Here is a 26,565-nt window from a genome sequence, read left to right as displayed (position 1 = left end):
TGTCATTAGTTTTTTTTTAATACAATTATTTCAACAAATGCTGATCAGGATCTGACTGTATAAACACATGTTCAGTATGCCCTTTGTTTGACTCAGTCCAACAACTTGCTTTACATGTGTATATAACTACTGTTCCATATTCTATACCAGTTCCTGTAAAAGATGAAGGGAAAATATAATCCTTGATCAGAATTTTCAATACCAAAGTGAATTTGGATTCATATGCATTAGCTAATGCTCGAAATCTCTGTACACCTTATTAATTTTAAGCCAAATTTATAATTTCTTTTTTTAAATAAAGTTGTTTGATTTGATCATTTAATTACTTCTTACCATGTTCTGTCACTTGCATGCTCTATTCAAGAATACAATGACATTTAAAAACCAGATGCTCCGCAGGGCGTAGCTTTATACGACCGCAGAGGTTGAACCCTGAACGGTTGGGGCAAGTATGGACACAACATTCAAGCTGGATTCAGCTCTAAATTTGGATTGTGATTAAATAGTTGACACAGCATAGGTTTCTGACACCGAATGAATGTGTTCTAATGAACTAAAAATTTTTGTTTTCTCTTAGAGCAATTCACTATGCTGTTGAATATTAATCCTCTCAAAAAAATGTTTGAAGAAATTTTCTTTTTTATTTATGAAATTCCAAATGAGAAAAATTGAACCCAATTTTTTTAATCACATCCCCCTTTCCCTTATTCCAAAACTAATCTCAATTAAAATTTCTAATGGAGTTTGCAACAATAACTACTCATTTAAATACATCATAAAATATTAAGATGTAACAAAACTGCTTGTTATCACTGAATGGTAAAGATTATTTTAATTTATCAGTTGGTAGTAAAAAGTGAATATACATATTGCACAATACTTAATATAATAATTTTAGATCCTGATTTGGACCAACTTGAAAACTGGGCCGATAATAAAAAATCTAAGTACATTTTTGGATTCAGCATATCAAAGAACCCCAAGATTTCAATTTTTGTTAAAATCAGACTAAGTTTAATTTTGGACCCTTTGGACTTTAGTGTAGACCAATTTGAAAACAGGACCAAAAATGAAGAATCTACATACCCAGTTAGATTTGGTATATCAAAGAACCCCATTTATTCAATTTTTGATGAAATCAAACAAAGTTTAATTTTGGACCCCGATTTGGACCAACTTGAAAACTGGGCCAATAATCAAGAATCTAAGTACATTTTTAGATTCAGCATATCAAAGAACCTAACTGATTCATTTTTTGTCAAAATCAAACTAAGTTTAATTTTGGACCCTTTGGACCTTAATGTAGACCAATTTGAAAACGGGACCAAAAGTTAAGAATCTACATACACAGTCATGACAGTTAGATTCGGCATATCAAAGAACCCCAATTATTCAATTTTGATGAAATCAAACAAATAAAATTAAACAAAGTTTAATTTTGGACCCTTTGGGCCCCTTATTCTGTTGGGACCAAAACTCCCAAAATCAATACCAACCTTCCTTTTATGGTCATAAACCTTGTGTTTAAATTTCATAGATTTCTATTTACTTAAACTAAAGTTATTGTGCGAAAACCAAGAATAATGCTTATTTGGGCCCTTTTTTGGCCCCTAATTCCTAAACTGTTGAAACCAATACTCCCAAAATCAATCCCAACCGTTCTTTTGTGGTCATAAACCTTGTGTCAAAATTTCATAGATTTCTATTAACTTAAACTAAAGTTATACAGACCTTCTAAAATTCAAACTGACCACACGCACGATACACGCACGCACGATACACGCACGGTGAATGCACGATACACGCACGGTACACGCACGATACACGATACACGCACGATGAGCGATGAGCGTTACACGGAGGATTAACGCAAAATGAATGATGAATGATGAACGCACGATACACGCACGATGCACGATGAATGATAAATACACGATACACGCACGATACACGCACGCACGATACACGCACGTTGAATGATTCATTGACGACTGAACAACGAACGCTTTTTACACGATTCTCAAAGCTATTTTATTTAGAATAGTATTTAAAATTGATATGCATTTTCATTAAAGGCAATACTCGTAGCTGTTTTGCCGTTACCACCATAATAGATAATATGCTATTTTGCCAGCTCAGATTCAAATAACTTAATTAAAGTCGGCTATTTCATAGGCACCGGACGTAAATGTGAACTTGGACAGAAACTCATAACAATCAAAATATAGTGTCTTGATTTTGTTCAGCCTCACCCTGAGAGTTCAAGTTTACGGCAAACGAAGGCGAGACATTGTGTTCCGCGAAACTATTACTAATTTTATTTCATACAGTTAAAAATCGAGATTTTATTTTTATGCATACAATGTCCGATGCATTATATCTACAGAGAGTGACTGGTTCTAGAAATTATTCAGTTTAACTAACATGTTTGATATAATTGATTGCAATAAATGAATGATCTATGTATTTTTACATGTTATATATTTTTTCACTTTGACGGATACATTTTATAAACGATTATATATGTATATATCTAAAACATATTGTAAGCTGTTTCCGTTTTCACTACAAGCATAGCAGAAATTATTTGATTCTTTTATAAAATTGTGAATGGAAATGGGGAATGTGTCAAAGAGACAACAACCCGACCAAATAAAAAACAACAGCAGAGGGTCACCAACAGGTCTTCAATGTAGCGAGAAATTCCCGCACCCGGAGGCGTCCTTCAGCTGGCCCCTAAACAAATATATACTAGTCCAGTGATAATGAACGCCATACTAATTTCCAAATTGTACACAAGAAACTAAAATTAAAATAATACAAGACTAATAAAGGCCAGAGGCTCCTGACTTGGGACAGGCGCAAAAATGCGGCGGGGTTAAACATGTTTGTGAGATCTCAACCCTCCCCCTATACCTCTAACCAATGTAGTAAAGTAAACGCATAACAATACGCGTTAACATTCACTGCAAATTTTTGTAGTTCTGTACATATATACTTATCAACAGGACATATTAGGTTATAATTTCACCAATAAATGAGTAGTTGAACAATCTTTAGAACGTGTCGGTTTTTCCTTGATATTGCCGAAAATCAGTGATCCGACTGACACAAGCGAACTGATTAAACAATCATAATTTCTTTTTTTAAGTTACAAAGTTCCTTATATTATCCATTGTTATCAGAATCGTATGTGTTAATTGAGAGCAAAAGATATTATGTTGTCAGAAAAATTTAATTCGTACAAATTAATTAGAACTACCTAAGAAAATGACATTTACTAAATAATTAGAAAATTAACATTTGTAATACCAAATACTTCTTTATATACTTCTGAAACGACTTTTCGTCCTGAATATGCATGAAATCTTTGCCACTGGACGTTTAAACAACCACTGAATAATCAATTAATCAAATTTTGCTCTCAGTAAAAATGACTTCAACAATATAAGACACAATTGGTGTCTGTTGTTTGTTTGAACAGTAAACATACTGAATGTGTTTATATTCCTTTCCAATTTCAAGTATGTAAGAAAATTCATACATATTTTCAAACATCTTAGCTGACACTTCAAATTTCTAGGAGGTGAGATTCACGGGGTTTTACATAAAACTCTTTAGGAAAATGTAATTTTAATTTTAATTTGAAACCTAACGGTAATAGATATCCCAAGGGTTTTTTAAAATGCAGGTCTAATTTGATAAGGAGATTTGAAAAATCTATCTCAATGGTAGTTGAAATTATTCAGTGCAATCATTTTGTGTCCGTCGTTGTCTTCCATACATATCAATGAATTGGTGTATCCACTGTTTGCTGTTCGTAATCTGTTGTTTGTGGCAGTCAGGCCTCGCGATTGATTCCAAAATTTAAGCAACCACTTAGGTAAATCAATGATCATTTATAGGGGAGGGGCTATTTTTCTCGATGCAAACATTATTTTCCTTCCAGAAAAAAAAACAGCTTAACAATTTTCTATATGTTTTCATTAAATCATAAACCGATGCATATTAAATGATTTTTTTTTAAATTTAAAAACATATTTTTATGGTAAATATATCTAAATGTCTGCGTAATTTTCCTCTCTATATAATAATTATTTTTCATTTTTTAAGGTAATAGTGTTATCAGTTATGTAATTTAACACGTGTCTCATAGTTCAGTGATTTTCGGAAAAATTAACGAAAACCGTCACAGGCATTGTTCAATTATTATCAGTGATCTTTTATTGTTTAAATTTGAATATATGCATTAAATATCAATCTCAATCTAGATAAGAAATTTGTTTACACTGCACATCACTCTTTTAGTCCTTAGTAGCATATTATAACATATTAGTGCACTTATGAGTCCTTAGCCGTGTTTAGACGCACCATTTTCTGCTCTTTGGTTGGATTGTTGTCTCTTTGACACATTCTCCATTTCAATCCTCCATTTATTCAATTAGTTGTGATTCTTTTTATCTCTCTGTTTTATGTTTTTGCAGACAAAACCAATTCGCAGAATTAATCTAAAATAGCAGACATTAAACTCTTTCTTTTAAAAACTTTTAGCATTTTAACATTTTTTCGAGATTTAACCATTAGCTTAAGAGCATATTTCCCTTCTTTTTAGAAATTTGGCTTGATACCGTATGGAGATTTTTGTTCCAACTATTATGAAGAAATTAACGACTTTTTTAACTAGATAAATATTCAACAAAAATACCGTTTTTTCTTAAATCAATTTCTTTTAACAAAAATAGAATTGTTACACAAATGTAGGAACAACCCAATTTTGTAACGAAGATATTCTTATGTCTTTACCGAAATCTGCATATCTTTATATTTTGAAACATAAAATGTTAAGGGTGTCTGCTCAAAGGACAGAAATGTCCAAGAAACCGAAATATTAAGGAAATGTCGAATAATTCAAACCCATTTGTCCTTAAAATTTAGCACGTGAAGATATAATTTTTAGCACATATACACATGTACAAATTGATTTTTGTAAAAAAAATCACTGTCGGTCTAAAACTGTATCGCATGCCCATAAATGTCCTAAAGCTTTAAATGTCAGATCATGAGGGTCTGAATGGGGATTCAGTATTTCTGTATTCTATATTTTTAGGCAATTTGTTTTATAATTCGTTTTACCTTTTGCCGATCATTCTTTATTCCATATATTCTAGTACCTCATCATTTTCTTTTCTATTTGTCTGGTTATTTTTTGTATTCTTTATTTTTTTGTCTATAATGTCCTTCTATAAACCCCCATTCACGCCCTCATGTATAATGGAAGACGATAAACATTTTAGTATACATACCACCCGTTGTCACTTTCACCTGACATACAAATCACATATTGTTATTACGGCCCGTTATTTCCACCTGGACACAGGACTTATATAATATATATATTACGTAATAATAACGGATATAGTAAATTCAGTAGAATATAACATGTATCAACGCACTGACTTTTAAATGTATTTTGAACTGACAATTGTAAATAGTATTTTTAGTTATTTTAAAACTAAGAATGAAAATCGGGAATGTGTCTAAGAGAAAACAACCCGAAAAGAACAATTGACAGTCGAAGGCCACCAGTTATATTTGCTAATGTTTTTGTTTCGAATTAGTATGTTAGTTATACGTCCTTGAATAAGGCAAAAGCCATTGTATTTTCAGAAAATCTCTAACGGGTAATGAGAGTTTAGCGACCTTGACTTGCTAATAGCCCTAGCACTGTCTCTAAACATTGTCGAATTTAAGAGCCTATATCAATTAAGGGATATGCTACCTAGCTTTTACAGTTTACAAAAATATACATTTCAGAACCAAATTTTGGCTTCTTTATATTTATACCAAAATTGAGTTTAAGGCAGCATTTTGTCGAAGAGAACTATTACCCAAAGTGCAACATGCGAGAAGAAGTTTCATTTCCCTTATTGTTTTTAGTGATGTGACTAATCTTTCGAGGTTACGTAACGAAATATATCTTCAATGAAAAGGTGCAACTGGGTGCATCCCTAAACAACAAATTAAAAAAAATGCTTTATATACTGACATTGAAACAAATATACTGCTCATAATAATTGCACATATGTAGACTTTAATTAAGATATCCCGCGTTTTATAAACCATCGCACTCCATTGCACCAAAGTCGTCAGCTTGAGATGTTCGTGGAGCGTTTTCACAAATTCTGGTATTAATACTTTGTTGTTTCCAGTTAATCGCCATTTTGAATACGTGTTTTAAATATTTATATATTTAAATGATACTTGTCCACACATGAACATGTTGAAGCTGGTTACGAGGTTTCAATACATATTCGTACAATCGTTCTTAAAGTTTTTGAAAATACGTGTTGAAGTTTTGATAACAAGAAAAAGATGTGGTATGATTGGGGATGAGACAACTCATCGCAAGAAATAAAATGACACAGAAGTTTTTACCATAAGTCACCCCACGGCCTTCAACAGTGAGTAATGAACACACCACAGTAATTAATTCATAAATTATCTCATACAATATGTTAAACAGACAATTTTTAAAAAAAATGAGGAAATAAATCAATAAAATATTCCTGTTGATACTATCTTTAGATTGAAAAAAAAAGCTTCTGTCCAAGTTTGATAAAAAAAAAACCCAGGACAGTTTATCAATCTAATAAGTGTTTTAAAACTTCTTGATACTATCTTATGATTATTAACAAGCTTCTGTCCAAGTTTAATAGAAATCCAGGATAGTTTAAGAAACGGTCATTAAAATTTCAAAGACGCCGACGGAATGTAAGATCGCTTAGTCTCGCTTTTTCGACTAAAGTCGACGAATCGACAAAAAACATACAAATCAGATTTCTTTCTGACATACGGGCGCACTACGCTTTTTTATACGCCCGTCAACATTTTGACGGGACGTTTTATGGTATACAAATGTCCGGCGTCCGTCCGTCCGCATGTCGCACTGTAATTTGAGAACCGCTTATCCATTTCATGAAACTTAACATAGTTGTTTCTTATGATGGTTTTCGGTATTTACTCATATTTTTAGTGAAACCATTTGTATTTACACGCATCTTTGTCGGAATTAAAATAAAAACAAAACATTTATAAATATATATATTCCTTTTGTCTCCGTATATCTTACATAAACATTTTAACAAGCTGACCACAACCTTATTTATAAGTTGGCGCACATCAAAGACGTGCTCCTATGGCAAACAATTTTGTTGCAAAAGAAATGAAACAACAGCAAAATTGTTTGTCCTTTTCATCATTTTAAATAAGAACAACACATTTATTAAATATTTGAAGCATAAATCTTTTCGATACAATTGTTTTAAATCACTTAAAATAAAAAAGATCGTCATTGTTTAATCAGTTGCTTTATATGTTATTTGGCACGTGTCAAACGGTTCATTGATTTTCGGCATATCAAAGAAAAACCGGCACGTGTCTAAATAATGTTGAATATCTCGTTTATTTATGATTATTTTTCTGTAAAATTTGAAATTTATGCATTAAATATCAATCTCTAACATGATATATAAAAATAATACATATAACAGCACTCCTTCTATTCCTTGGTGGCATTGTATAGTCAAAGCCTTAGTGCACTAAGGATTCCTTAGCAGTGTTAAGACGTACCGAAAAAAAAACCAACATCCGTCATTCTTTAATAATCATAGAAGGTTAACAACTAGTTTGTTTCCCGGCCTTTATTGAAATTCTTGACAATACCTTAATATTTGTATGTTCCGAAGGCATACTGAATGTTTTACGGAGGGGACCAACCTAGCCAGTCACAACGTACTATTGTGAATTATTTTTCGGATAATAATCTTTTAGACATACATTAAAAACGGTGTCATTGATAGGCAACCATGAACACAATGAAAAATGAATCCGTGAAAGTGTTCCATGTTTATTCCATTCAAGTAAAGACTTGTTATGATAATACCATATATTTAACTAATTTATTAAAAAAGTAAAACCAAAAAAAAAAAAACAAAAAAAAAACAAGATTATATCTTAAACTTGTAAATCCAATTTCAAGTTTTAAAAGTTCCTAAATTTAAAACAAGAGGCTCTCAAGAGCCTGAATCGCTCACCTGAATTTTTTTGGTTTAATCTCTCATCAATGATTATTTTGGCTTTTCAATTTATTTAAATGTTCTTTGAATCGTCCTATTTTCTTCAAAAGCAAAAAAAAATCATTTTCTCCTATGTTCTATTTTAGCCATAGGAGCTATGTTTCTTGACATACAAGGAAATGAAATATAAAATTTATACTAGATACTCTGAAACTCTGAAACTCATTTAGCCTAAGTTTGGCTGAAATTGATACAGCAGTTTCATAAGAGAAGATTTTTTAAAGTAAGTCAACATGATGAACAAATTGTGAAAAAAGTCTTTAAAGGGCAATAACTCCTAAAGAGGTCAATTGACAATTTTGGTCAAATTGACTTATTTGTAGATCTTACTTTGCTGTTTACAGTTTATCTTTATCTATAATAATATTCAAGATAATGACCAAAAACTGCAAAATTTCCTTAAAATTACCAATTAAGTGGCAGCAACCCAACAATTGGATGTTTGATTCATCTGAAAATTTCAGGGCTGATAGATATTGACCTAATGAACATTTTTACTCCATGTCAGATTTGCTCTTAATGCTTTCGTTTTTGAGATATAAGCCAAAAACTGCATTTGACCCCTATGTTCTATTTTAAGTAACGGCGGCCATGTTTTTTGACGGATCAAAAATCAAAGCACACACTTTGTGCAGGATAATCTAAGGAACAACCATGCTAAGTTTTAACCAAATCCATTCAGTAGTTTCAGAGGAGAAGATTTTTTAAAGTTAGCAAATATGATGAACAAATTGTGAAAAATTGTCATTAAAGGACAATAACCCCTTAAGGGGTCAATTGACAATTTTGGTCATATTAACTGATTTGTAGATCTTACTTTGCTGATCTTTTTTGCTGTTTACAGTTTATCTTTATCTATAATAATATTCAAGATAATGACCAAAAACTGCAAAATTTCCTTAAAATTACCAATTAAGTGGCAGCAACCCAACAATGGTTTGTTTGATTCATCTGAAAATTTCAGGGCTGATAGATCTTGACCTAATGAACATTTTTACCCCATGTCAGATTTGCTCTAAATGCTTTCGTTTTTGAGATGGTTACGTCGTAGCTACCAATTCTGGCTTTAAGATATAAGGGTGCAATCAACAGTTTTTTACGTGACGTCATTCTGTAACAGGGCATGTAATAGTGGACCCATCATGCAGAAGTCAGATATTCATAGTTATATAGATATCTATACATCAATGGAAAGATAATTCTATGAACTTTCTGAATAAATAAAAAAAAATCCAACATCTCTTGTTTAAACATGCAAATTGGTACAAGTTATCAGCTGGAAATTAGGCATTTTCCCCCTAAAAAACCTTAAAAACAGACCACCTTTGGACAAACGGATCAGTAACCTGTGCATATATTTGAGATTTCTTATAATATGCATTTCGAAGAGCTTATCCGGCTGATTTAAGAAAATGTAGTTTCAGCCTACGTTCGCCTGCTCCGAAAGGAGCTATCTTACCTGACAAATCAAAGTGCTTTTTGCAACAGGTGAAAATCAGCTGTTTATGGAGTTGCCTCCCATATAGTAGGAAGTCACAAAAACATTTTTTTTTTTTAAATCTTGACAAAAGTGGCATTTTAATTGAACTTCAATATATGTTTTTCACATTGAACATAAAAAACAATCAACTTTTTCATTTAGTGGTATATAAATAGCAGGGAATTCCATCAGTATGTAAATCTCACTGGGGAAATACCCCTAGTTTTTAGTACGAAACTGTTTATAGCACCCTTAAGCAAAACCTTGTATGCGATATATAAAAAATTCTCAGCTTTTCTGAATCTGTACACTATACCGATTAAAATGATGTCTTACTTTAAGGATTGTGACCACAAATAGTGAAACTACAGCTCTTTTTTTATGTCGCGCGGTAGTGGCATATTGGCCAGTGGCAAACAGTTTAACTGGCAAATCCCAAACATTTCCTGTATCACATTTTCATCAGTTTTACAAAGAAAATAAATCATAAAATAGGGTTTCTTTTAAATAAATAGAATAAAAACTATGAAATAGGCATGAATAAAGTTACTTTAAATAGATTTTGTTCCTAGTACTATATGAACTAAGTTATAGCTGAGTTGAGAAAATATTGAAATAGTGTTTTTCTTAGGAATGGCATGTGTACCTTTTTGACTATAAAAAGTACCAAATATATATTATAATGAATAAAACTTTATGTAACACTGATCAGGAGTAAAGGTCAAAGTAGAAAAAATCTACACTTTTCATATGCAACTTTTGGTTCCAAATATATGAGAGATTGAATAAAAATATCATGACATCGCAAAAAATTAAAAAACTTCAATATTCGCACAGAGTCTGGTTTTCTTATATCTGGTTGCTATGTACAAATCTGTAATATTTGCATTAAATATACCAAACTGATGCTTTTAAATTAATGTATACATGCCGTACAATATTTTTCAGAATTATTTTACTCCATTCGCAAACACATTTCTATGCTAAAACATCACTAATATTTTGTATTTGTCCCTTAATTAAGGGTGCAATCAACAGTTTTTTACGTGACGTCATTCTGTAACAGGGCATGTAATAGTGGACCCATCATGCAGAAGTCAGATATTCATAGTTATATAGATATCTATACATCAATGGAAAGATAATTCTATGAACTTTCTGAATAAATAAAAAAAAATCCAACATCTCTTGTTTAAACATGCAAATTGGTACAAGTTATCAGCTGGAAATTAGGCATTTTCCCCCTAAAAAACCTTAAAAACAGACCACCTTTGGACAAACGGATCAGTAACCTGTGCATATATTTGAGATTTCTTATAATATGCATTTCGAAGAGCTTATCCGGCTGATTTAAGAAAATGTAGTTTCAGCCTACGTTCGCCTGCTCCGAAAGGAGCTATCTTACCTGACAAATCAAAGTGCTTTTTGCAACAGGTGAAAATCAGCTGTTTATGGAGTTGCCTCCCATATAGTAGGAAGTCACAAAAACATTTTTTTTTTTTAAATCTTGACAAAAGTGGCATTTTAATTGAACTTCAATATATGTTTTTCACATTGAACATAAAAAACAATCAACTTTTTCATTTAGTGGTATATAAATAGCAGGGAATTCCATCAGTATGTAAATCTCACTGGGGAAATACCCCTAGTTTTTAGTACGAAACTGTTTATAGCACCCTAAGCCAAAAACTGCATTTGACCCCTATGTTCTATTTTAAGTAACGGCGGCCATGTTTTTTGACGGATCAAAAATCGAAGCGCACATTTTGTGCAGGATATACTAAGGAACAATCATGTTAAGTTTCATTCAAATCCATTCAGTAGTTTCAGAGGAGAAGATGTTTGAAAAATTGTTAACGACGACAGACGACGACGACGACGTCGACGACGACGACGACGACGACGACGGACGCCAAGTGATGAGAAAAGCTCACATGGCCTTTTAGGCCAGGTGAGCTAATAATACATGGTATATTTGCGTGATCTTATATTTGTTTAATTAAAATAATGCCTTCAAATACATGTAATGTTTATTTTTATTCAATTTTCCACAAAACATTTTAGCTTAGTTTGAATGAAATTCAGAACAGAGAATTCAAACACTGTTGAAGAGAATATACATATTCGTGTTTAATTCGTCTCAGTTTAATTTGTTAATTCATGTTTGACATTTAACATTTTAATCCGCAATCCACATTTACCCGACAATCTTGTATATTGTATTTTCTCAATGAAATAACATAACGTGCATGTGACCATCAGAAACTAAGACCAAAATGATATTTATAATGGTATTTATCAAAACTTAAATATTTCGAAATATCTTAGTAGCATAGGAATTTGCCAAATAAGCGAATAATTATAATCTACATAGGATTTACAACCAAGGATTTGTATAGTTTCTTTTCAATAAAATATTGTTGGTGTTTTTGGCGACTATAGCAGCAACATTGCCGTTATTAAATAAAAATATTAAATTTTCGCTATTTGATAATTATAGCCGCGGGTTAAAATGTTCATTAAAATGTATAATATTGTACTATAATGGGCATTTTAGAATGGCATGAAGTTCATCTTCAATAGTAGAGCTACAACACATGTCATATCGTGGACTTCTTTTCTTTCATACTTTCTAGTTTCTATTTTTTTAGTGGAGCTAGCCCACATTTAAATTTTGCAAAAACACATTTGTTTTTAATTGACAGAATATTTTTAACAAATACCAGTTGGCCAACAGTATATTTTTTTCGCTCAGTTGAATAGAAATTCCAATTTTAACTCTTCTGTCGTAGAAATGTCAATATCATATTATTGTTTGTACGTACAACATGTATCATTATATCAAAATGTGTCAGTCCCAGCCAAGATTCACCGAATAACCACAAAATCTTTACAGATAATAAAATATTTACACAAAAAGTCATGAATCTGTATGAACGTTATGTACGATGAAGTTAATTAAGAGTCTACAAGAAAGTAAGTATGATTGTAAATTTTATTTAAAGTCGGAACATACATATATATTATATATATATACATATACTTTAACCGCTCTATAACCGACTATCATATAAAAACCGCAATGTATGAACGTTACACAATTAGAGATGAACGTTTCACAAATGCACGTTATCTGATCTACACAATTATACACGATTGACGAACGCACGATACACGGTTAAGAATGAATGATTGATGAACGCACGATACACGCACGATACACGGTTAAGAATGAATGTTTGATGAGCGCACGATACACGCACGATACACGCACGATACACGATTAAGAATACACGATGCACGCACGTTACACGGAAAATACACGGAACGATGAATGATGAACGCACGATTGGTACACGCACGATGCACGCACGCAACACGCACGATACACGATGAACGCACGGAATAATGGTAAGTTTGAATTTTAGAAGGTCTGTAGTGCGAAAACCAAGAAAATGCTTATTTGGGCCCTTTTGGCCCCTAATTCCTAAAATGTTGGGACCAAAACTCTCAAAATCAATACCAACCTTCCTTTTGTGGTCATAAACCTTGTGTTAAAATTTCATAGATTTCCATTTACTTTTACTAAAGTTAGAGTGCGAAAACTAAAAGTATTCGGACGACGACGACGCAGACGACGACGCAGACGACGACGATGCAGACGACGACGACGCCAACGTGATAGCAATATACGGCGAAAATTTTTTCAAATTTTGCGGTCGTATAAAAATGAAGAATCTACATACACAGTTAGATTTGGTATATCAAAGAACACCATTTATTCAATTTTTGATGAAATCAAACAAAGTTTAATTTTGGACCCTGATTTGGACCAACTTGAAAACTGGGCCAATAATCAAGAATCTAAGTACATTTTTAGATTCAGCATATCAAAGAACCTAACTGATTCATTTTTTGTCAAAATCAAACTAAGTTTAATTTTGGACCCTTTGGACCTTAATGTAGACCAATTTGAAAACGGGACCAAAAGTTAAGAATCTACATACACAGTCATGACAGTTAGATTCGGCATATCAAAGAACCCCAATTATTCAATTTTGATGAAATCAAACAAAGTTTAATTTTGGACCCTTTGGGCCCCTTATTCTGTTGGGACCAAAACTCCCAAAATCAATACCAACCTTCCTTTTATGGTCATAAACCTTGTGTTTAAATTTCATAGATTTCTATTTACTTATACTAACGTTATGGTGCGAAAACCAAGAAAAATGCTTATTTGGGTCCCTTTTTGGCCCCTAATTCCTAAACTGTTGGGACCTAACCTCCCAAAATCAATACCAACCTTCCTTTTGTAGTCATTAACATTGTGTTTAAATTTCATTGATTTCTATTTACTTAAACTAAAGTTATTGTGCGAAAACCAAGAATAATGCTTAAACTGTTGAAACCAAAACTCCCAAAATCAATCCAAACCGTTCTTTTGTGGTCATAAACCTTGTGTCAAAATTTCATAGATTTCTATTAACTTAAACTAAAGTTATAGTGCGAAAACCAAGAAAATGCTTATTTGGGCCCTTTTTGGCCCCTAATTCCTAAAATGTTGGGACCAAAACTCCCAAAATCAATACAAACCTTCCTTTTGTGGTCATAAACCTTGTGTTAAAATTTCATAGATTTCCATTCACTTTTACTAAAGTTAGAGTGCGAAAACTAAAAGTATTCGGACGACGACGACGACGACGACGCAGACGACGACGCCAACGTGATAGCAATATACGACAAAAATTTTTTCAAATTTTGCAATCGTATAAAAACAGAGTTGTATCTTGCTATATTTCCCTTGTTATCATGCTTGTTATGTATAAAAAATTCCAACTACAAAGAGAAAGTGATTGCATGCCAAACCTGAAAATAGCTTAACAAGTTCAGCTCACCATGAAGAAGGTCAAGGTTAAATATCAAATCATTCCTTTATACAAAATGTGAAAACCATGTGTCAAAAAATGTTCTGATCATAGTTTTGATTTGAGGCAGATGTTAGTAGTGAAAAAGGACACAGTATGTTTGCTAGCCATTTAAGAAGTAAAATATCAAAAAACTGAACTCCAATGAAAAATTCAAAATAGAAAGCCCTATAATGAATGGCAAAATCAAAAGCTCAAATACATCAAATGATTGAATGGATAACAACTGTCAAATTCCTGATTTGGTACAGGTTTTTCCTTATGTATAAAAATGTTGGATAGCTGGCTTAACCTCTCATTTGTAGGGAAGTCGCATAAAAACTCCATTATATTGACAACAATGTGTCAATTATAACAATGTGTCAGCAAAACAGAACAAAATCAGTCTTACTTCATGTTCTTATTCTTAAAAAAAAATAATTTAAAAATCAATTGATTTTTTGAAGAGCTGATACATTTTTTATACGAAAAAGGATTGAAAAAATGAAAAAAATTCTTACGAGTTAATTGGATTTTTTATATTGCCTGTTACTGCAAAAAGCAGAACTCACCTTTCTTTTTGCTAAAGCTAAGTTTGGTTATAAGTCCTGGCATTATTTGAAACTCATATACAAGTTCACTACCACAACTGTGGCATTTTCCTTGAGAAGCTTTAGATAAGTCTTTATCAGGTTTGCTGATATACAGAGGGCTTCCATTCCATTGATATCTAAAATAAAAGAAAACAGAAAAAAAATAATTATTGGCAAACAGGAAGTAGGTACCTGACAGAAAAAACAGACAGACATAATGAATGCAATATAGCCCTCATGCTTAGATTTGGAGCTTTATGTATCATTTTAGGAAACATATCTGTTTAGAATTTTGTAATAAGCTGTGCTAATTAAGAATGCATGGTTCGCCTTTTTTGTGCATATTGATATTGTTGCAAAAATGAATTGGATATTAGCATATAATCAGTAAATAAAATGGCTTTGTTGTATACATGTGAGAATACCATAATGAGTGTAGGATAGTGTGTTAAATATTTTACTGTTAAAAGTCCCATAACTTTAGAACTACAAACCTTTTTTTTAAATCAAAAAGGAATTTTACATTCAACATCATTGGCAAGCATTATTGGAGTGAAAAGATTTTAACTTAGCAGGCCTATACAAATCTTACACCTGAAAGCTAAAATGATACTTGGTATGATAGCCAATGCAACAAATATCCACCAGAGATGAAATAATAACATTGATGTTAGCTTACTGAACAGGTGTCACCAACTTCAGTTTATCATACTTCACCATACATGAACTGTTAAGTTTTTTATATGTCAATAAGTCAAATTCTGTTGACATAAACACCTTTACGATTTGTAATATTTTTAAACCAGGTGCTGCACAGGGCGCAGCTTTATACGACCGCAGAGGTCAAAACCCTGAACAGTTGGGGCAAGTATGGACAAAACATTCAAGCTTGATACAGCTCTGAATTTGGATTGTGATCAAATTTTTGACATTACATGTTTTTTTTTTACACAAAACAAATGTCAAGATTTTACAAATCAATTAAAGATTTCTTCTTCAAACTTTTTAAATCTAAAATTAAATAGTTGATCATGACACAGCATAGGTTTCTGACACAGAACGAATGTGGTCTAATGAACTTAAAAGGTTTTTTTTGCCTTTGAGCAATTCACTATGCTGTTGAATATTAATCCTCTCAAAAAAATGTTTGAAGAAATTTTCTTTTTATTTATGAAATCTGAAATGAGAAAAATTTAAACCCCCCCCCTTTTTTTTTCTTCACATCCCCGTTTCCCTTTTTCCAAAACTGATATCAATTCAAATTTCTAATGGAGTTTGCAACAATAACTACTCTTTTAAATACATCATAAAATATTAAAATGTAAAATAAAGTGCTTGTTATCACTGAATGGTACAGATTGGTTGGTAGTAAAAGTGAATATACATTGTTTATTGTATAAAACAATAAAAAAAAACTTCATCAGCAACATTTTATATTGGCAAATTTCCAATGAAGTTATTTACATAAAGTTATTGGCAAATAAAAATAGAAAATGACATCATAGTCATGTCTGGCAAATGTCCAACATACATTATCTAAAAACATTTTAGATAAGATAAGGAAAAAAAGCTTCATCAGCAACATTTTATATTGGCAACTTTCCAATGAAGTTATTTACATAAAGTTATTGGCAAATAAAAATAGAAAATGACATCATAGTCATGTCTGGCAAATTTCCAACATATATTATCAACTACTATTCTATACAAAGAAAGATAACTCCAATTGAAAATTAATTGCTATTGCACAATATTGTGCAATTAGATATTTCTTGCTATTGTGCAATACTGTGCAATTGAAAATTTCTTGCTATTGCACAATACTTGATATGGAATCCTGATTTGGACCAACTTGAAAACTGGGCCCATAATCAAATATCTAAGTACATATTTAGATAAAGCATATCAAATAAGCCCAAGAATTTAATTTTTGTTAAAATCAAACTTAGTTTAATTTTGGACCCTTTGGACCTTAATGTAGACCAATTTGAAAACTGGACCAAAAATTAAGAATCTACATACACAGTTAGATTTGGCATATCAAAGAACCCATTTATTCAATTTTTGATGAAATCAAACAAAGTTTAATTTTGGACCACCATTTGGACCAACTTGAAAACTAGGCCAATAATTAAAAATCTTAGTACATTTTTAAATTCAGCATATCAAAGAACCCCAAGGATTCAATTTTTGTTAAAATCAAACTAAGTTTAATTTTGGACCCTTTGGACCTTAATGTAGACCAATTTGAAAACGGGACCAAAAATTAAGAATCTACATACATAGTTAGATTCGGCATATCAAAGAACCCCAATTATTCAATTTTTGATGAAATCACACAAAGTTCAATTTTGGACCCTTTGGGCCCCTTATTCCTAAACTGTAACGACCAAAACTCCCAAAATCAAACCCAACCTTCCTTTTATGGTCACAAACCTTGTGTTTAAATTTCATAGATTTCTATTTACTTATACTAAAGTTATGTTGCAACCAGGTGCTCCGCAGGGCGCAGCTTTATACGACCGCAGAGGTCGAACCCTGAACAGTTGGGGCAAGTATGGACAAAACATTCAAGCATGATACAGCTCTGAATTTGGATTGTGATCAAATTTTTGACATTACATGGTTTTTTTTTACACAAAACAAATGCCAAGATTTTACAAATCAATTAAAGATTTCTTCTTCAAACTTTTTAAATCTAAAATTAAATAGTTGACACAGCATAGGTTTCTGACACAGAATGAATGTGGTCTAATGAACTTAAAAGGTTTTTTTTGCCTTTGAGCAAATCACTATGCTGTTGAATATTAATCCTCTCAAAAAAATGTTTGAAGAAATTTTCTTTTTATTTATGAAATCTGAAATGAGAAAAATTTAACCCCCCCCCTTTTTTTTCACATCCCCGTTTCCCTTTTTCAAAACTGATATCAATTCAAATTTCTAATGGAGTTTGCAACAATAACTACTCATTTAAATACATCATAAAATATTAAGATGTAAAAAAACTGCTTGTTATCACTGAATGGTAAAGATTATTTAAATTTATCAGTTGGTAGTAAAAAGTGTATATACATTGTATATTGTATATAACAAAGATTTAAGTTGATTCTGGACAAAGAAAGATAACTCCAATTAAAAAAAATTCTTGCTATTGCACAAATAGGATATTTCTTGCTTACTATTCTGGACAAAGAAAGATAACTCTAATTAAAAAAAAATTTGCTATTTCACAATATTGTGCAATTAGATATTTCTTGCCATTGCACAATACTGTGCAATTGAAAAGACTTGCTATTGCACAATACTTAATATAATAATTTTAGATCCTGATTTGGACCAACTTGAAAACTGGGCCCATAATCAAAAATCTAAGTACATGTTTAGATTCAGCATATCAAAGAGGCCCAAGAATTCAATTTTTGTTAAAATCAAACTTAGTTTAATTTTGGACCCTTTGGACTTTAATGTAGAATTTGAAATTTGAAAACAGGACCAAAAATGAAGAATCTACATACACAGTTAGATTTGGCATATCAAAGAACCCCAAGGATTCAATTTTTGATGAAATCAAACAAAGTTTAATTTTGGACCCTTTGGACCTTAATGTAGACCAATTTGAAAACTGGACCAAAAAAACTTCAATAATCAAGAATCTAAGTACATTTTTAGATTCAACATATCAAAGAACCCAACCGATTCATTTTTTGTCAAAATCAAACTAAGTTTAATTTTGGACCCTTTGGACCTTAATGTAGACCAATTTGAAAACGGGACCAAAAGTTGAGAATCTACATATACAGTTAGATTCGGCATATCAAAGAACCCCAATTATTCAATTTTGATGAAATCAAACAAAGTTTAATTTTGGACCCTTTGGGCCCCTTTTTCCTAAACTGTTGGGACCAAAACTCCCAAAATCAATACCAACCTTCCTTTTATGGTCATAAGCCTTGTGTTTAAATTTCATAGATTTGTATTTACTTATACTAACATTATAGTGCGAAAACCAAGAAAAATGCTTATTTGGGTCCCTTTTTGGCCCCTAATTCCTAATCTGTTGGGTCCTAAACTCCCAAAATAAATACCAACCTTCCTTTTGTGGTCATAAACATTGTGTTTAAATTTCATAGATTTCCATTTACTTAACCTAAGGTTATTGTGCAAAAACCAAGAAAAATGCTTATTTGGGCCCTTTATTGGCCCCTTATTCCTAAACTATTGAAACCAAAACTCCCAAAATCAATCCCAATCTTTCTTTTGTGGTCATAAACCTTGTGTCAAAATTTCATAGATTTCTATTAACTTAAACTAAAGTTATGGTGCGAAAACCAAGAAAATGCTTATTTGGGCCCTTTTTGGCCCCTTATTCCTAAAATGTTGGGACCAAAACTCCCAAAATCAATACCAACCTTCCTTTTATGGTCATAAACCTTGTGTTAAAATTTCATAGATTTCTATTCACTTTTACTAAAGTTAGAGTGCGAAAACTAAAAGTATTCGGACGCCGGACGACGACGACGACGACGACGACGACGACGACGCCAACGTGATAGCAATATACGACGAAAATTTTTTCAAAATTTGCGGTCGTATAAAAACCAAAAATAATGCTTATTTGGGCCCCTTTTTGGCCCCTAATTCATAAACTGTTGTGACCTCAACTCCAAAAATCAATCCCAACCTTCCTTTTGTGGTCATAAACCTTGTGTTAAAATTTCATTGTTTCTATTTACTTATACTAAAGTTATTGTGCGAAAACCAAGAATAATGCTTATTTGGGCCCTTTTTTTGCCCTTATTTCCTATACTGTTGGAACCAAAACTCCCAAAATCAATCCCAACCTTCCTTTTCTGGTCATAAACCTTGTGTCAAAATTTCATAGATTTCTATTCACTTAAACTAAAGTTATAGTGCAAAAACCAAGAAAATGCTTATATGGGCCCTTTTTGGCCCCTAATTCCTAAAATGATGGGACCAAAACTCCCAAAATCAATCCCAACCTTCCTTTTGTGGTCATAAACCTTGTGTTAAAATTTCATTGATTTCTATTCACTTTTACTAAAGTTAGAGTGCGAAAACTAAAAGTATTCGGACGACGACGACGACGACGCCAACGTGATAGCAATATACGACCAAAAAATTAAAATTTTTGCGGTCGTATAAAAAATTAAATAAACTGACCTAATTATCTGTGGTGGATATCTTCCTATTCTCTTGGAAAATTTATGAAAATAATCATCAGCCCGATTTGCTTTCTCATATTTCTCACCAGCACTACTATTGCCTCTGAAAGGAAATAATTATTTGTGAACACTACTTGTCATGCTTTTTAACCAAAGAAGATATAAATATCCAAAAGTTGGATCGCCCTTTCCTCAATTTTTTTTTCATTATGTGAATGTTTCAAGGTGTACTGGGGGTTGGATCACTGTTGGAACCCCTCTTTTCAAAATAGTTAGATCTGTGCTTGTCTTTTTTCATTTGGGTAACTACCATGACTACTATATTGATCTATATTTAATTTTTATCAATTGCATTTTCAACTTTTTAATCATTTCACCATTTTTGTTTCAATTTTTATGCAAATATATATGACATATGATATATGTTTGCTTTTTCTTCTTGCTATATTTTATCTTTTTTTTAAGCTTTATCTCACCCCATTTAAATATTTCTATATACTTGTAGCATATCAGTATTTTGTCCAGGTCTGGGATGCATTTTTTAACTCATATATTCTAATTTCTATACTTCCTTCATGTTCTGGAGTTAAATGTACCCTGTAACAATAGTTTTTTCATTGTTCCAATCTTTAGTTTTCCAGTTAGCATAATGTACTTATTGGTATACTTAGTTTTGTCACAATGTATTATGTCTTTCTAGTTAACCTATAATCATCTCACAGTGAAAATTTTCCTCATCTGAATTAAACATCAATCATTTTTCAATGTTTGTTACTTTGGAAATGTGTGTTTCAAATTTTAAAATTGTAAAAAAAAAATTGAGCCTGTCTGACATTCTTGTGAACATTTAAAACTGAACTGACAATTTGCAATGACTGTATCGATAGTTAGGAATAACAAACATTCAAACCTTGCCTGCATTTCCTCATCAACAGCTCCTTGCTCCCTCTCATAACTTTTTAGTAATTGTTTTATATGTTTTTCCTCTACTGTATCCAAACTATCTTCTGGCTCCTCCAAAACATTGACATAAAATGAGAGTAAACACAGTTCATTGGGTAAAGGATTGTCAAGACTGTTAGATGCCTCTTTTATAACTGACATTACCTCATTTAATCTGTCAGTATCAACCATATCATCCTCAACTATGACATTCATAGAATTCTCAGAATCAACTTCTATATTTGATAATCCTGATACTAATTCTTCTTCATCATTGTTCACGCTACCTATGTCTTCCACCAACAAGCTTGATTCTGAAGGTTTGTTTAAGTCTGAGCAGGTTACTAACTGATGATTGTTATTCATATTGCTTCTAAAGCATTCTTCATGACTTTTACCAGTAACTGACTCTGTGCTATTTGAATCTTTGTGTTCTGTGCTGAAGTCCAATGTGTTATCAGCTAGACCATTTACGTTAGATTCTCCTCCCCTATCATCTGCATCTGTTCCCCAATCATCTGCTTCAGCTCCCCAATCATCCATATCACTTCCCCAATCATCTGTTTTAACACCCCAATCATCATCACTTTTTGTAGATGGTAATTTTTTTTCTATTGTTTTACTTTCAGTTTTGCTCAGACTTTGTTGACGTATTACTGTCCATCTTTTTGAAAATGATAAAAATATATATAAAACTAATTACTTCATTAATATTGGGTAATACAAAATACAAATTGAGAATGTGCAGAAAAAGTTCCTTGCATTTTCTACTTTATCCCCATTAACTGTATGATGATGATTAAAAAGACAATACAACAAAATTAATCAGAGATTTAAAAAATTAAAGAACATTCAACTTGGTGCATGCGGTTTCGTATGACTGACAATTAACTAATCTGCTATGTGTGTTTGTGAATTAATTTGTTTTTCTGTTATGTCTGTCATTAATCTAAAAGATTTTTTCTATATTTGAATTCTTGGAATAATTATTCTATCAATATTAGTGTGAATACTATTTTGATAATCCTTCAAACATGTAAAATGCTATAACAAATATTATGCAGCATACATGTAGCTAGAAATCTGTGCTCATTTAAGTGGTTAAAATTTTCTTTTTTCTTGAAATAGGTATTGTTTTACAAAAATATTTAATACATCTTTTAAAAGAATATTGAAATTATTAAAAATTTTATGTAAAGGGTGTATCTTATAATATGCCATAAATAAATAGAGATATGACACCAATGACACAAACAATCAATTAATGTAGTATAGAAAGTTACTTTGTAGAGGGACCATACAATAGTCAACAATAATAAGGCTTACATTATAGTTCCATATAATGTGTCAAGCTCTAAATTGGAAAATATTAAAATTGTGAATAAATTAACATGATTAAACAGAAATTATCAAAGATCTGATTTTTAAACAATAATCTATTATAGCATGTATAGACAAATGGACAATAATCAATTTTGAACATTGACCATTATGACTATTAAAACCTTTATAGTTATCCCAGATAAACTCATCATAGATAGATACCAGGATTAATATTTATAACTTCAGATACACGTTTTGTCTTGAAAAGACTCATCAGTGATGTTAAAAGAAAAAAGCTAAAAAGGCAAAATACAGTATATAAGGTGCAATTTGTGCAAGAGCATTAAGGTTTTGCCAAAAACAATTATTGAGCTAATGATTAAAAAGTTATGAGATTTTAGAAGAATATAATTGTTTCTATATATCTTTAATATTGACATGATTGAGACTAGAAAAAATTGTATTATACTCATAATACTTACTTATTGTCCTTGCAGTTGACACATGTAAATACATAAAGTGTCCTGTGGTATATTGAACCATCTAATGGACAGTAAAGTTGTACAACCAGTACCATTGGTTTATCACATTCAGCACATAATGGGTTTGTTTGAGGTATTATCCAATCCTGGAAAAGATTACTGAAAACTTTTACTGCTGTAAAAATTTGTTTCACAAATAAAAAGAGGTGAGGTCTCTACTGTTATAACATCACAGGTCTTATTTTAGAGTTTTCATTGGTGAATACCTTGATGGAAACAACCTTTTATTTAAAAAAAATTAAAACATGATATTAAGTAAAAAATCTTTTGCAAATATTCATTATATTTTCTGAGGAGTACGTTAGTATATCAATATAAACTAGTTAAACTAAAAATTCATAAGGGGTCTGCAGAACCCTGTGTCTTGCCCATGATTAATGCTGTCAGTGTAAAAGTGTTATGTTGACTAAAAAAGTGTCCATCTGTCAGCAAAATACAAAATTTAAAATAAAATCTAATTTTTTCTTTAAATGCTTTTTCTTTGTCTTTGAGATTAGCTTCTGTCAAAGTTTCATAAAAATCCATGAAGGTTTACAATCTTATCAGTATCATGCCATACAAATTTAATCCCAGACTGTCTGTAAATGTTAACTGTAAAAAACTAACTTTTCATCTAAAAATGTATTAGAAATAAACTGAAAATGAAAAAAAACATTATTTCTTAATCATAAAAAAGCTTCTCCTACAGTTTCATAAAATTCTATGGAGGTTTAAAGTTTAACAAAGTATTTGATGTGTAACAAACTTAAACTGCAGACTGTATAGTGTGAAACTAATTATAAAAGAAAGAAGACGTGGTATGATTGTCCATGAGACAACTGTCAACAAAAGACCAAAATGACACAGAAATTAACAACTATAGGTCACTGTATGGCCTTCAACAATGAGTAAAGCCCATGCCACAAAGTCAGTTATAAAAGGCCCCGATATGACAATGTAAAACAAGAAAACTAACATGTGTATCATCATACAGTGGATATAGGTACTAACAAAGCGAGTGTGAGCAATTTTGACCTTACACGGTAACAAAAATCTTTGTTTTGTTCACATAATATCAATGTGTACTTCAATCTAAACATAATTGTTGTTTTAAGAAATGAATGGGTCGTAGGTTGATGATTAGAGATGTCTCATTATTTTTCCAAAACAAGAACAACTACTAAAGAAGATGTAAAAATACTTGTCAAAGAAGTTGACTCTGACGTCTCATCCGATATAATTCTATATTCATTGCAACTCTTTTCTGATAAAAGGCCACTGTGAGTGTGTAATAAATACAGCTGCTTCAATAATTGGCATTGAAATCTTTCATTCATATGTTATTTTTCGATATTTTATTCCGAAAAGAAGTGTTATGTACAGTGTTTTATAGCTGATCACATAAATCCTTCTGTACGGTGCATAGTTAAGTTGCTGTACACCGTACACAACAACTTTATTTTCATACTCGTTTATTACCAAAAAAGTTTCAAGGAATGAGTAATCACAGGTAGGTTTTGATTGGAAACTATTACTTTTGCCCTGTATAAGCTTTCTTTCAGATAAAACATGTACACAAAAATGATGTAAATGTCTCGACAATTAACTGTATCGAAATTGAAAGTTGGTGTTGACATTCACAACTATTTGCGCATTTACACGTTAATTGTTCTTATTAGAATATCAAAGTTGTTTTATAAAAAGGAAAAAATTGATGCGAAAATTATTTGGGAGCAGGAATTGCAAATGTTAAGAAATGTATTTTTCAATATTGATAAAGCAAAACAAAGATTTTTGTTACCGTGTAGTGTCAAAATCGATCATACCCGCTTGGTTAATATCTATATATCAGCTATACTGATGATACACAGTGACTAAGGTTCATTTATCTTTAGAATATAGAAAAAAAATTGCTCTGTATAATGTATTTGGGACATTATCAAGCTTTTGTTGAAATTTCATAAAAATTCCATGAAAATGATGAAGGTTTGATAAAGGAGTAAGTTCGGTAAGTGCCATATTCCAAAACGGTCAAGATAAGGGATTTTGGTGAAATTTGACAAAATCAGCGGGATTTCAACCAAATAAAGGACCAGGAAACATAGAGCGCAGGCATCGACAAGCTTAATATTCAAATAAGACATGTTTAATATCTTCACAAACATTATTTTAAAAGATCTTTGTTGTCGACGTATGCGCTCTATGTTTCCTGTCAAATAATCTTTGGAAATTTACCCATTTTCATTGAATTTTCGTGAAAAATCAATATGAGTACAACTTGTGACATCATAATGAAACGCAGAAACGTAAAATTTTAAACAAAATGGCTTATATCCTATCTAGTCAATGTATTAGCTATAATTTATCGTGATATTGGTCAATAAATCCGAATTTGAAATTTACGCTAAAAAAGTGGGCCATTTTAGGACCTTATCGAACATACTCCTTTATGATGACAGAAAATCTTTAACATCAGACTGAATCCGAATAATTTATATAACAATGAATAATGAAAAAAATGAAAATAACTATTTTCAAAATTTTGCTCTCTGGATACCAGTTCAGTTCAGTTTCTTTTTTTTCCAAATGTTCAAATCCTCTTTTTTAGTTAGTCTGAGTTAGCATTAAAATGGTTCATGACTTTATAGATAGTCAAAGTTGTCTTTATCGACAGTCAAAATTAACTTTATATGCCCTCCTGGGGCTCTAATTTGGTAAATAAAAATATTATATTCTATTCTATAGGTGGGCCGAGTTGACTTATTATTTGGACCGAATTGTCTCCGTGTCGAGTTGTCCCACATTCGCTCAGTTTACCAATGTAAAACGATACAATAAACAATTCATTTTTTCAATCAACTAATCACAAACAAAATATTTTTCAAAATATTCATGAAAATATAAATGTGTTGATTTATATACTTCTAAGCAAATCTGTATTTAAAAAAATATGGATAAAAATAGGGTGCGAAAGAACCCGATACCATTTTTACTTTCCGACAGGGAACACCTTTTCATAATATATTGAGATAAATCTTACGGGATTTCCGCCTATTTTACTTGATGAAAAATCTATCTGTAAGGAACTACATTGCTCATCAATAATTCCTAATAATACAAAAGAGGTCATTTCGGAACGGTGTCGAAAGCCAAGGGAAACAACTTTAGCTTTCGGTGTAGCTAAATTAAGTACAGAAACTATTATCAGTTTTAATCGAAATTAATTTAAAGCATGCCTTATCTAACAGTTTTTACACTAATTTTATATTTTCAATGCATGAATTAAAAATATCAATTGAATATATAGTATATTTAAGAAACAAATTATAACATCTAAGAAAGCAAATCTTTATATCTTCGAATTTACCAGATTTCTTTTATAACGTTTCAAATGATGCTGACATCAACTTCCGTAGCAGCCGATGCTGAACTTTTCATCCAGATGTAATGCCACTGCATGATCCTCTGTTAAAGAGACTTAAAG

At 31.5% G+C, this 26,565-nt stretch overlaps 2 protein-coding genes across 3 annotated transcripts in view; one reads left to right on the top strand and one right to left on the bottom strand.

Annotated features, from left to right (window-relative positions):
- Window positions 1-26,535, bottom strand: LOC139488774 (programmed cell death protein 2-like). Of its 2 annotated transcripts, none has more exons than XM_071274665.1 (6): window positions 26,449-26,535; window positions 23,043-23,188; window positions 21,206-21,901; window positions 20,294-20,398; window positions 15,092-15,249; window positions 1-153 (listed from the first exon to the last, which is right to left on the bottom strand). In XM_071274665.1, exons 2-6 carry the CDS (start codon window positions 23,135-23,137, stop codon window positions 26-28), a joined length of 1,182 nt encoding a protein of 393 aa, XP_071130766.1. In that variant the 5' UTR covers window positions 23,138-23,188; window positions 26,449-26,535; the 3' UTR covers window positions 1-25. The 2 variants fall into 2 exon arrangements, with proteins under 2 accessions (XP_071130766.1, XP_071130765.1); XM_071274664.1 differs by lacking the exon at window positions 26,449-26,535 and adding an exon at window positions 26,122-26,274.
- LOC139488773 (uncharacterized) overlaps window positions 26,452-26,565 on the top strand; it is a 45,888-nt gene continuing 45,774 nt past the window's right edge. The window contains exon 1 of the mRNA XM_071274663.1: window positions 26,452-26,565. Within this exon, the coding sequence (XP_071130764.1) occupies window positions 26,529-26,565 (37 nt within the window). The 5' untranslated portion in view covers window positions 26,452-26,528.

This window comes from Mytilus edulis, chromosome 9 (assembly GCF_963676685.1).
Source record: "Mytilus edulis chromosome 9, xbMytEdul2.2, whole genome shotgun sequence".
Taxonomy (NCBI): Eukaryota; Metazoa; Mollusca; class Bivalvia; order Mytilida; family Mytilidae; genus Mytilus; species Mytilus edulis.
Note: the sequence above shows the minus strand (reverse complement) of the source record. Positions and strands in the feature narration are given on the sequence as shown.